The sequence below is a fragment of the Nanorana parkeri genome, unplaced genomic scaffold (assembly GCF_000935625.1).
Source record: "Nanorana parkeri isolate BGI_ZX_2015 unplaced genomic scaffold, ASM93562v1 scaffold168, whole genome shotgun sequence".
Classification (NCBI taxonomy): domain Eukaryota; kingdom Metazoa; phylum Chordata; class Amphibia; order Anura; family Dicroglossidae; genus Nanorana; species Nanorana parkeri.
Genome location: NW_017306436.1, coordinates 1575410 through 1589557, shown reverse-complemented (window position 1 = coordinate 1589557; position 14148 = coordinate 1575410). Strand labels below are relative to the sequence as shown.

Here is a 14148-nt window from a genome sequence, read left to right as displayed (position 1 = left end):
AAAAAGTAGTGCACAGACGTTTAGGGTGCTGCCCATAGCAGCCAATTAGATTCCAGCTATAATGTTTCCATTGCCAGATGGAAAATAAAAAGAAGACATCCAATTAGCTTCTATGGGTGACATCACTATAGTAAAAAAAACACAAACAGGGGGCGCCTTTCCTGGTGCAGACAAATTTATTAAGATCAGGATCAAAGGTAGATAAAAAACATACTCACAAAATTCAGCATGATAATGATATAAAAAGTTCTGATGAAGGGGGCGTGACCCCGGAAACGCGTCATCACACAGTCTCCTCTGCTGACACATAGACACGATTGTGCAGCTTCCATAGACTTTTTGTTGGGTCCATGGACTTACTTTTTATATCATTATCATGCTGAATTTTGTGAGTATGTTTTTTATCTACCTTTGATCCTGATCTTAATAAATTTGTCTGCACCAGGAAAGGCGCCCCCTTGTTTGTGTTTTTTTCCCTAGATTTTGCGGTCTCCCTGGCTGGTTTGGGGGCAGCATCCTGCAGACCTTTCTACACACGTGCTTTTTATTATTTATATATTTTTTAACAGACTTGTTTCTGATTATACTTGTGCTTATATTGGTCCATACTGGCGGAGTAGTCCTTTTTGGCGCTTTTCTGTGTTCATATCTGACATCACTATAGTTCTTTGATCTAAATGGATCCAGGTTCCCATGTTACTAGAACAGTTTTAAATACAGCAGAAAAGGGATATAGTGGTTGTTCTCTGCCATGAGTCCCTCAAATCTTAGAAGGATATTTTCTGTGGCTAAATCTCTGTAATACAAAGAATAAAAACATGAACGTAAAACTTATGGTATATTATCTAATGTACAGCATCAGTTGTGAATAATGTGTAGTTATTACAGTACCCTTTCATAATGTTACGGGCTAATTATTTTTTTTATTATTTTTTCGACATTTTATTATCCTGTAGTAGCCGTCCTGCTGAGTGTTCCTGATGTCGCTGTGTAAATAACAGCATTTGATGTCTTTTGAGGTGACGGAAATGTCTCAGTATCAGTGTTGATTCTGGAACATGTGTCCCAGCTGCACAGAAATTGTCCCATTTTGCATAAGAAAAGTGTCTCTGCTCAGTCCAAGGGCTCCTGCTTTATTCGAATGACAGAGGGTGCACGTGATGTCCTTTTCAGTTCTCGTCTCAGTACATATTCACTAAACTGAGAAGAGTCAACTCCTCCTCCGCATGAACCCACAATCTCAAATCCTCGCTGCTGCAACCTTTCCAGCACCTACAATTGGAAAGAAAATAAAAACAAATACTTTAGTTTTAAAATCCAAAACCACCATCACAAAACGATCAGCAATTGGGTTATGGTTTATACCACAAATATATCATGTTAAAAAGAACACCACAAAAGGCTCAACGTGTGGCTTTGGGGAGGTAAGTGTAAAGTTGAAAAGTACTCGTAGTCCTGTGGCAGCTTGCTCCTAGTCTGTCACATACATTCACAAGTCTGCCCCACAGGGGTCCAAGGGGACAACCAGCATCCTGAAGAATCGGAAATGTACCGAGATTGTGAGAAGGCTGAAGGGAGCCAATATTTTATCAGAAATCGTAACGTTACAGATACCTCGCCGAGCACCACACAAATAATCTTTGTAGGATTCTTCTTTAAAGGGCAAGTCCAAGGAAATGAAAAACTCCAACAACTTTCCCACAGCTCTCCAGTAAATCACTGTAGTATCAATGCATTTTTACATCACTCAGACAGTGAAATAAAGTGGTTTGGAGAGACACCCACGGCAGACAAGAGTTGTTCTGCAGTACCAGATTTCATCAGCAGGTGATGCTACATGCAAAATCTGTAGTTGCTGCTCTCCTTTCGGAGAAAACAAAGGACATACAGCAAGGGAACCCTTCAGTGTTATTACATGGAGCAATTACAAACAGGTAATTTAAGGTTCTCCCCTTTACTCCTTCAAAGACTACCTATACAACACATGTGGTATAACCCTACGTGGTGTATCCAGAGGGGAGTAAGACCATCCTCTCCTATACTCAAACTGCAAGGTATGAGCAATATGATATGTGCATTATAAAAGGATATATATTGTATGGATCCAGTATTATTGGTCAAATCTTATTTACATTCTAGTTTTCCCCCCTTGAAAATAAGACTGCCATAATGGTAAATTGGATGCCACACACAACAAAACCAATAGGTAATACTGTAATTTATGATCAGCATTAGAAATGTGCTAATGGGTATTGGATCTGTTTTAAATGTAGAAATATATATATATTTTTTATTATTATTTTATTTCAGAACTATGGGAGTGCACAGTGGGGAACATGATCTCTTGTCTCTCCTTTTAATGTCTCTGTCCTCACCTAGGGGATATCTCAACAGCCACACTCTGGCAAAACTCACAAGTTTCATTTGTATGTACTGTATATATTGTATGATATTATTAAATTGGACCTTTACCCCTTTTCACTAAAAATCACCCCAGCATACAGCTCTGCATGCTGATATGAAATCATCTTACATTCAATAGGTAAACGAACATGTTTTCATTTTAATTACAATTTGTTTTCTACTTCTTGGTTCTCTTTCGCAAAAGTGATGTAATCTGCCCGAGTGTTGCATCCTGGGAAGATTACATCAGCACAGCATTGCTGGGAAATCTCAGCTGTAATCTCAGAAGATCTCAGGGAAATACATTTTCCTCCCCTGTGATGATGTGCATAGTCACATATGCCAGAGTTCCAGGAAGTAAAAGGAGATGGATTCATCTGCCCTTAGTAAACATGGCCACTGTGAGAAGACTGGGGAAGAAAACAGAAATAAGGTATGCAAAGAATACAAAGCCGGCGATTATCTAGGAGTATCTGTTTGTAGACTGTTATTACTAAACATTTCTAACGGTGCCATTTCTGTTTTTTCAAGATATGGGTAAAGTTCCTCTTTAGCAAATTGAAATGTATGTAATCAGAATTACATTGTAGTTATACAGTCATGTGAAAAAGAAGGTACACCCCCTTTAAATTCTATGGTTTGAAGTATCAGGACATAATAAAAATCTTCTGGTCCTGAGCAGGTCGTAGAATTAGGTAAATACAATCTCCGATGAACAACAACACATGACATATTACACCGTGTCAAAGTCCAGACCTCAACCTGGTTGAAATGCTGTGGCGGGATCTTAAGAAAGCTGTGCATCAACAAATGTCCTCAAACCTCAATGAACTGAAGAAGAGTGGGCCAAATTTCCTCCACAACCATGTGAGAGACTGATAAAGTCATACAGAAAATGATTACTTCAAGTTATTGCTATAAAGGTGGTTCTACAAGCTATTGAATCATAAGGTGTTAGTAGTTACTTGGTTTTTCGCACATAACTTCTCTATTTTGGCTTTATGTTTGTAAAATAAATAATGACACGGTGTAATATGCCATGTGTTCATCTGAGCTTCTATTTACCTCATTTTAAGATCTGCTAAGGACCAGATAATTTTTATTATGTCCTTATACTTAATACCAAAGAATTCAGAGAGGGTGTACTTTCTTGTTCACATGACTGTATATGTTATTTTGTATGTTTTTAGTACAGCCCCAACTGTATTCCTGAAGAAGCAGAGTATACAAGGAATGCACTCGAAAGGAGATATGCATTTTACTACCATTATATTGGACATATGGCATTTTGTAAAAGTAGTAAACAGGAACCAATATGCAATGTGTAATGGATGGACATAACCTATCGAAGGGTGAGTATTATATGGAGTTATACATGACAGAATTGTGTTTCTATTATATCACATGTGTATATGCCTGTGTACCTATGCGTGTATACTGAAGTGTGCATGTCCATGTATACAATATGCTACAATAACACTGCTATGCCATAAAAATCTGTCTCCTTCTGCCAAGGGGCAAAGAAAGACGTGCTGAGCACATGGCTCATGGCAACTGTCTGAAAGGGGGACATTTTACTCTTAAAAGACACAAAATTACCCCCCCCCCCTTCCAGTGTTGAAATATACTGTAATGCCTGGCTGTCAAACTACCCATATACACCTGGATGATTTACGTGGCTGAGATGGCAAAATCTCTGTTGTCACCAAACGATTTCCATTACTGTCTAAAACACACATTTGGACATTCATAAAGAGTCTGCACAATTATACCTCCTATGCTCAGAATGTGGAAACAAACACTACTGAATGTGGAAACACACACTTTTTTGTACATTACTATTAGCAGGTATGAAATGCCAACAGAATGGGTTCTAACCTATACGGGTAATTTTGATAGCCATAGCAATTGCTCGCTCACTAATAAAACAATTGACCCCCAATGGAGGATAATGCACTGTAGCATGAAGATGGTTAAAAGCACATGATGACGTGCTGCAACGGTTTCCATTTATCACTAACACATGTTACTATGTAGCATACACAATATCCAAGCAATTGTTCCATTAGAGATCAACTGCTACTCAAATGCTGGTCAATCATACAATTTTTAATCAATATGGATCCGATTTCGATTGCAAAAACATCTGAATATATGTAGGCAACATGTCACAGTGAGAATGAACTCAAGAAAGGTTTAAAAGGGTAGTCTGCCTCAATGCATATGATCGTGCTATTGAAAACCGCTTGAAATGACTAGATGATTGCCCAAATGAATGATCAGCTTCAACAACTGATTGCAGCCAGTTTAGGTAGCACGGCTGAGCACACTAAAAATTGTATATGTAGCTCATCAGGCCTATGTCCACTATGTATTGTTTTATGGAAGACCATTGATTTCCACTGCAAACAATTTATAAGACATACAACTCTATATACATCCGTGGGTGAATGGATAAGGTTATTTTCTCTTACCTGAACAGAGTTGAGGTGGCAGTATCCATTGAGCGGAAATCTAATAACATGTGTGGAGTCATGGTTCCAGCCCGCATTGACAGAATTACACATCACGTCACCAATTTCAGGAAAAACTTCCTCTATTAGAGACTTTTCTCCACTCATTGTAATCCTTTCTCCAAGATCCGGAGCCACCCTGACAACCAGACACTCACAGGGCCTGGAGAAACGGCCTGCCTCCCTGTCCTGCTTCCATCGCTCTAACTCCAACAGCATTGGCTGAAGCTGGAAGTACTTTGCTTCTTCATACAGGAGCGTGTAATCCTGGAACATAATGTTGGTGAAAAAAAAAAATCAACTCGGGTAAGATCATATTATGACTGTAAAAGGTTCAGCATATAAAATATGTCAGTCTATGATAAACAGCAAGCTCAACTGAAGTAATAAGGTATAAAACAGGAGTATCAGGCATATTTTAGAAGATGAAGTGTTTACATCATTTGTCCTAAAACTCACCCATGTCGTTTCAAGCTAAAACCCTTCCAGTAGCTAAAAATGTTTTGTTCACAACACAGAGCCAGTGTATGTTCAGGACAACAGTGGCATCATCATAAATGTGCAATGCAAATGTGCAATGGTGCAATAGCATGGTTGTAACCCAGGGAAAGGAGGGGTCTTGTTTTTGGTGCAAACTACAAATGTGCGTGTCCTCCACAATTCCGCACAGTGATGTGCCCATATGTTCACACACTCATGTCAAGCATGTGCAATGGTCACTGGGAGCTGTTTTCAGCAGTGTCACATGATAGAAAATACCATACACCTGCATCAGGAGGGCGGGTGCACAAAAATGCAATAATGTCTGCAACATCGGTAAGTATTATAAATTGGGATGCATCGATTACCATTTTTTCCAGACCGAGTATGAGAACCGATACTTTTCCTCAAGTACTCGCCGATGCCAATTAACGATACCTTTTTTTAGTGTTCTAAAAACATACAGACTAATGATTGTAGGACAGTGGTGGAGTGCCAGGGCCCGGTCGCAGCTGCAACCACTGACTCCAGGCTGTAGAGAGTCTACAAATCCCAGAAATACATTATATGGCAATGCAGAATACCACCAGCTATAGAGCTACAAATCCCAGAAATACTTTTTACAGCAATGCAAAATAGTATGAAGCTACATACTCTCTGTTGCTCACCAGGGCTGCTTGCAGGTCTCACTAGTTATGCGTGCAGTCTCACCATCGTCGATCACGCCATGACTGTGCAGGTGGTGGGAGGGAGGAGAAGGCGATATTCCGCCAGACCGGCACTGTAAACAGCCACCAGGGGGGCCCAAGCAGGCTGACGTGAGGTCCCCAGCAATCGCGCAACCTTACGGCAGCCGAAGTCATTTTAAAATGTAAAGGACCGGTATCAGCTTTAAGTATCGGGGTATTTTCACAAGTATGAATATCGTGAAAATCCCCAATATGGGCACTGAATAGAATACATGCACAGCTAGAATATCAAATTTATTTAAGAGCCTTTGGTTCGACTTTAATGAGTCATGGTGACACCAGTTTCATCAGAGAGGAATGGAGGTAAAAAATCTTTGATGGACACAGACCGCACTAAAAATCCGGCTGAGTCGCTGTTGCAGATTTTCCCTCATTTCCTGTCTAGTTAAACCGTGGTCGCCAGAACAGTAAATTAGGGGAATTCTTTCAAACCGAGCCCTGGATACCAGTGAAGACCTAACAGGGAGTTGATCCTTCCTTTAACCCCCAAAAAATGATGGCTGCACATATAGTTTTAAGTCATAATTGTGAACCATATACAGAACAGAATGAAGTACTGATAGTGCGGACAAAGGTTACTCACTTTAAAATCATCAGAGATGAGGAGTTTTGATGTACGTAAAAAGTTCAATATATAACGAAACATTTGGCCATCTCGATCGATAAAGTAGTGCTGCTTTAAACTGTCCAAAACAATGGGCTCTGTTCCATCGAATAGCCTCCCGATTCTGCAGAAATAAATAATTTATTCAAATATTTAGAGAGAAAACCAAAATAATGATATGTGTAGACAACAAAAAACAAAGCACCAAGCAATGTGTACACTTGACATTTTATATAAGGAAGACCTATTAATAAAATTCACTCTTCACATGAACCAGCAGTAAGTCATGTCACTGTTACCAAATTACTTTACTATCCAAGTAAAAAAAGTAGCCTTTCCTTGGCATAAACTTTAAAAACTGCTTTCTGCTCCATTATTTTACCCAAAGGTAAGGCGAAACATCTGATCTTTAATTACAGGGTAATTGTGCGTTTCATATTACTGAACGCTGCAGTCTGATTTTTTATTTTAGCCGAGCAGACACAGTTTTGGTAGAATGTGGCAAAGGTATTTACAATCAAGATCATGAACACAAGCTGGGCTCATGGTTGATTTGGGTGTAAAGCGCTATGTGGGCATTTTTGTATTCTAATAATGTATGTAGACTAATCCTGTAATGAACGTTTTTAGTATATTCTTTCATGTATTCATATTTTTCCTAGACCAAGTTGTCAAGCAAAAGTGACAAACGATGACAATGCTAGAGTTGCTTATTTTCATTGTATTTTGACCAAAAACAGCCCAGCAAAATAAATTTGTAGATGATAGATTTTACCACTTTGTAAAGACTGCACAGCCACCCTAAACCGGATATAATTCATTATTTTGAATGCAGAAAGCTAAAGAAAAACATTAATCATAGTGGAATAGTCACTTCAGTATCACAGCATTCTATTTAGATTTTTTTTGTATTATCAGAAGAAAAATTTAGTGGCAAAGTAGCATGGAGTGCAGTAAAGCAAAACAATTTTTGCCAATCTTTATAAACAGACCGCCATATTTCTCCATAAACAGTACACATAAACCTGCACAGTGTAGGCATTGCTGTTCGAGGAGGTGAAAAGTGTCTTCTCAGACAATGTGCTTGAGCAAAGTGACCAGTCAACATGCCACTCGCCTCTTTTGCAAGTTAAAAAGTCTCTTACATGAAGCTGGATTACACTTCTGTAATGATGTGGAAGAGACATTCAGTGTGAGAAATGCATGTTACTACTGTACTTCTATGGAAGTATACATGGTTCTCTCTTAGTACTACACAATGAGGGGAAAGAGGTACCCTTTAAAAAAAAAAAAGCTATATCCTCTTATCAAGCATATACGGTACATATACGGTACATGCTATAATTAGGTGTCAGCACAGGAAGTAGTTGCATTTTCATTTCCCCCTTAGTTTCATGATGATGCACAGATTTCAGCTTAATAATAAAAATATAAGATAAGCATCAGATTAGTTGGCTAGAGTCAAATTTTAGTTTAGTTTATTTAAAAACAAGAATGTATTCGGAAAGCATACATTTTAAAATAATATTTTCACCCCCTTGGTCTTCTCCAATATGTTCCACCTGGTTTCTGTCAAGTAAGGCTGCTGGTAAGTCATTAAAGTAAGCTGGTATGGCAGCCATGCATGCACAGCATTACTCCTCATGCATTAATATGAGCGGAGAGGACGATGCCTTCACATGCATGCACAGTAGTATACTAGCTCAGAATCTCACCACCTTTTTGTGAGGTCATAAATATGGCTGCAAGATAATGGTAGTGGCAATACAGACTGGTCACTGCAGTGACCAGTCTCCCCTCACCTCCATGCCTGCACACCCTCTTCTCTGCTCTCACCATTGCACTTGGTCCCCATAATCACTCCTTGCACTTATCACAACATCTGTGCATGACACACCCTTGCTTGCATTGCTTCTAAAAACTTCCCTCCTATTAGTTTACATAGTAAGCATCCCTAGTTCAAACTTATTTCAATTTTTTTCTCCTCTCCCTCCCTGGTATTTAATACTCTTTAGCCCTTGTCCGTGCCTCCGCCTCCAGTAACTGGCTCCCAATCATGTCCGTCAAAGTGGTTTCCTTGAATGTGCAGAGGCTTAACTAACCTAACAAACAAGTTAAAGCATTTCGTCACTTTAAGTCCTTGCATGCTGATGTAATTTGCTTACAGGAAACTCAATTAAAAAATTACTCACCCCTATATTTTCTACATTCAACATTCCCTAACGTTTACCTAGCTTCAGCAGGAAAAAAAAATAGAGGGGTTCTAATTGGCTTCCGGAGATCTTTCCCATTTCTGTGCACCGATTCCATTAAAGATCTGGAGGGGAGATACCTCATACTTGTGGGATCGGTCCACAATGTACCTCTTACCATTGTTTTCTTAATATACCCCAAACACTGGACAGCTGGGATTTTGTTTCACATTTCAGGTGCTTGACTGCCGTTCAAACGGGTCTCTAATACTGTGCGGGGACTCCAACCTTGTCATACACCCTCATACTGATCGCCACAACCTGGTGACCCTACTGTTCCCCCAACCATCTTGACTACCTCCAGACAATTCCGCTCGATACTGGGTACACATGGCTTGGCAGATTCCTGGAGGGAACTGCATCCTACCAAAGAGCAATACACCTTTTATTTGAACCCGCATCATACTTTCTCCCCCATTGACCACATACTTCTACATACCTCGTTGTTACCCCTCGCATTCTCTGCCTCTATGCACCCTATACCCTGGTCAGACCATGACCTAGTAAGTTTAACATGCCACCTCTCACTTCCGAAGAAACATGGTTTCACGTGGTCCTTTCGAGACTTCTTACTCACAGACCCTGAAGTCCTTACCTCAATAAGGGCGGCACCGACATAATTTTTTCCCACAGACTCTTCCTCGTGGAACTCCTTCAGGATAGTCTGAGAGGCCCATAAGGCTACTATTAGGGTTTGACTGATTCAGTTAGCTTCCAAATTTAAGCAGAAACCTTGAAAAGGCCTCCCTGGTCTTCCAACAGGATCCTTCACCGGGTAACCGATCTCATTTGACATTCATTAGAGCGGAATTGAATCTCTGTTGAACACACAAAGCGGGATCCCATTTACGCCGAGTGAAACATAGATTGTATCTCCAGGGAGACAAACCTGATACGTTGTTAGCCAACAGATTGAGAGACACGGGTCCCAAACGCGTACCAATACAAATACGCTCGGATGGAGGCCATTTAAAATGTCACCCCATGAAAATCCTACAGATCATCTAACAACACCTTCAATCCCTTTACCATTCTTCTGGCTTGATTCCTCAAGTCAGATCTTGGGGCATTCCTTGGTAATTTAAACCTTCCAACCCTGACAGAGGAAACTAGAACAAATATTGATTGGGAATTTGTTCAGGAAGTCCAAAATGCTATTAAAAACACAGAACAATAGGAAGCAACCAAGACAAGATGGCTACACGGCCCTCTATTATAGAAAATTCTAGCTACCAGAATTAACTCCTTTTTGACCACGCTAATATCGAAAGATCAAGTTGGATTTATGCCAGGGAGACAAGCAGGTGATAACATTCGTCATATTTCTTTACTTCTTCACATAACCCACACTAGGCGAACCCCGCTTATGCTGCTGTCCCTAGACATTACTAAGGCTTTTAACTCCCTCGGATCGGACTATCTCAAACAGGTTCTTCAGCATTGGGGTTTTGGAGGGTCCTTTTTACAGTGGATAGATGCCCTGTACTCCATACCTTCAGCATACGTCCAATATCAAGGCTTTAGATCAGATAATTTTCCTATTTCTAGGGGAAATAGGCAGTGTTGTCCTCTGTCCCCCCTTACTCTTTGCCCTGGCAATTGAGCCTTTTGCCCAAGCTATTCGAAATCACAAGGATATCCAGGGTATTGAAGTGGCGGGATACCACCATAAAATCAGCCTCTTTGTGGACGCTTTACTGATGATCTCCAACCCCCTAATACACCTGCCTAATCTTTTACCGTTGCTACAATAGTTTGGGGACCTCTCTGGTTTAAGCATCAACCCACACAAAACAAGTCTCCCTGCCTCCATCCCTTCGTGATTCTTTGAAACTCTCCTTCCCTTATTCCTCGGTCCAGACTGCCCTTCCCTACCTTGGTATCAACCTTACCCCATCGTATGATACCCTATAGAGTGCAAATTATCCTAAGATGTTTGCCCATTTGTCCTCACTTCTGTCATCTTGGAATCAACATCACATTTCTTGGCTTGGGAGGATCACAGCAGTAAAAATGTCGGTCCTTCTTAAGTTTCTATATTTTGCTGGGGTTCTAGCAGTATTCCATAATTTCGTCTATGGCTTCTACAACGGCAAATCCTCAATTTTGTCTGGCCCGGATCAATTCCCAGGGTTGCGCGCTCTATACCGTTCAAAACTTCAGGGAGGTCTGGGTCTGCCACTCTTCCAAAAATATTCAGCGACACAACTAGTCCCATTGATTCATTGGCAGTCGGAACGAGAAGTCCCTCTGTGGGTCTCCCTGGAAGCTAATTTATGTGCCTCTATATTCCTGACTAATCTTCCATGGTTACCTACCAAATTTCATAAAGTGGTTATGTGCCCTGTTACCAAACATACGTTGCGTCCCTGGGATAACCTGAAGTGGGCATCCTCCACAACCGCTCAACAGTGGGCATCCTCCACAACCCTCTTTTATCTCTCCAAGGGAACCCCAGAATTTCTTCCGGGATATGATAATCCTTCCGCCTTCCAGCACTGGCGATCATGATCCTTACACCAAGCCAGGAATTTCTACATTTTGTCAGGTATGGCTTCTTTTCCAGTGCATCGGGATAAACACCAGTTAGCCTCTAGGAATCTTTTTCAATTCCTGCAAATAAAGTATTTGGGTTTTTTTTACAGACATTGGCTGGCCCACTACGGGACCTGTCTACTATGACCCCCCTTTGAACGACTTCTATCTGACAACGTCAGAGGTCCAGGCCTGATTTCCCATCTTTACGCTTTCTTGATGGATTCATTACATAGGGGCTTACCTCCCCATGCCTCTAGATAGGAACAAGAATTGGGATGTTATCTTGATGAAGACGCATGGTCCCACATTTGGGTCACGACTGCTAAGAGTTCTACTAATGTCAGTGCAGTGGAAGCAAACTGCAAATTACTTCTAAGGTGGTACTTGGTCCCTCTTCGTATATATATCTCAGGCAGTCCCCTCTAGCTCCCCGGTATGCTTTCGGGGTTGTCAGGTTGAGGGCTCCTTTCTTCACATTTGGTGGAACTGTCCCAGGGTCCATCGCTTTTGGTCTAGGGTGCATCAGCTGCTCTACACAGTAACAGGGAAACTGTTTCACAAAACTCCAGTTGAAGCACTACTTGGTAAAAAAAACGCTGGTCTGTACTCAAACTCAGTTTCGGCTGGTTACCTATATTCTCACTGAAGCTAAGCGGGTGATTGCGCGGGCATGTTGTTACCCCATAGTTCCCTTTCAGGAAGTCAAGCCTAGGGTTTCACAAGTCATGTTTTTTGAGAAAATGCCAGCTGTCCAGTCTGATTCACTCCTCAAATTGGAAAAGATTTGGGAACCGTGGATCATTTCCTACATGTCTCCCTCTTTTCATTTGCAATCTTTGGTCCTTTGAAATCTTTGACCAGCATCTGTCCCATATGTATGCCTTATATGCTGTCACATGATTACTTATTAGCCCAGTCCCTCCTTCCTACCCTCTATTACTCTTATATATTCTTATCCTCCTCTCTACCCACTTTTTCTTTCCAATGTTCTACTCAGAATCTTCCCTTCCGGAGTCACTTATACAAGGGCCCCCTACGTTGACAAACTACCTCCTTCTATACATTCCAATTGTATTGAAGTATTTCTTGTTTGCCTATTAAAGCTTATAGGGTTGGACATCTTGATTTTGATCCTGTAAATTTCGATTGGACATGCAACCGTATTGGATTTGTGTTCTTCCATTGTGTTACTAGGTTTTATTTACAGTTTATTGTTTAAAATTCATGAAAATCAATAAATATTGATTGAACAAACTTATTTCTATTTTCAGATTGGATGTTGCCAATTTGTAGGTATATTTTAGATATTAAAAATATACATAACAGATTTAAATGTTTTCACTAATTTGCCAACAGAAATTATTTGATATACAGGAAAATATATTACTTTCGATCGTCTCTTCCTATACAACTGCAGAACATTCCCCCAACCTCTAAGCAGGTACTCAAGACCAACACAGGATCTACTAAAATAGCTTAGCCAAAAACTGGGACAAAATATAAGTCACAAACAGTTATTTGCAAGAAAAACAGCATCCCTGAAAAGAAAGTATTTGAAGTATCTTGGGGTTTTCCTTCAAGCAAGAGACACAATGGAAAACAGCAAATAGGACATGGCACTAGGTCTACATAAGAAAAAAGAAAAGGCTAGTTGCACTCCTTACCGGTATGACCCCGTGATCGGGGAGGGGTGCTCGGAATGACTGCGGATGGCGCCGCCAAATACAGATAATTGCAGAAACGTCACCAGCACACCAAATCCTTATAGGATCAAAGTTCGTAGATTTTATTGCAAATTCATGTCAGTTACACAAGCGCTTTCGGGGCCACACAGGGTCCCTTCATCAGGCAATGCCCTGTGTGGCCCCGAAAGCGCTTGTGTAACTGACATGAGTTTGCAATAAAATCTACGAACTTTGATCCTATAAGGATTTGGTGTGCTGGTGACGTTTCTGCAATTAACTAGGTCTACATAGTCACACACTAAATTAAATGACAAGAATTACATAATTGTACACTTACACAGAAAACATAACCTTGTTCAACAAAAATGTTAAAATGCAAAGCAGAGGCTAGTTTAGGAACACATGCCAAAACAAAGTGTATGATGGCTAAGGTAATATCCATGTACATTGAAAACAAACTTGTGTGAAGGAGCCCAACGTCCTAGGTATTGCTTGATTGCCATTTTAATTAAACTTTAATTAAACAAAAGTACAAAATGGAGTACAAAGTGCATGCTATATTATATAACTTGCCGTGTTCCTTGTAGATCACAAATTTAATGTTTTACAAAGTTGTACTGCCCAGCTGCATACTCCCTAAAAACATGTCTGCTCTAGTTACAACTCACCTGAATGCAAGGAGTAATCAAATTAATATATGCCTGTAATTCTAAGAATTCATTATACCTTTATTAAGGAAATGGTTGTGTGCCAACTTACATTGTGAAAAGGATGCATGATCATATATTTATAACAGTGTCTCTCAACCTTTTTTGCAGTCACAGCACCCCTTAAATGTATGCAAAATTTAGAGGCTCCACAGTCTAAAATGTAAAATATGTGTGTCCCCTCCAAAATCCATACCAGACCCTTATCCATGATAAA

General features: G+C 40.3%; 1 protein-coding gene across 1 annotated transcript in view; it reads right to left on the bottom strand.

Moving 5' to 3' along the window:
• Nucleotides 1-825: 825 nt before the first annotated feature.
• Nucleotides 826-14148, bottom strand: part of LOC108785573 — a 63238-nt gene continuing 49915 nt past the window's right edge. Inside the window, exons 4-6 of the mRNA XM_018554661.1 lie at nt 6729-6873; nt 4878-5183; nt 826-1272 (exon numbers count right to left, since the gene is read on the bottom strand). Of these exons, the coding sequence (XP_018410163.1) occupies nt 1114-1272; nt 4878-5183; nt 6729-6873 (610 nt within the window). The 3' untranslated portion in view covers nt 826-1113. The remainder of the gene's footprint in view (nt 1273-4877; nt 5184-6728; nt 6874-14148) is intronic.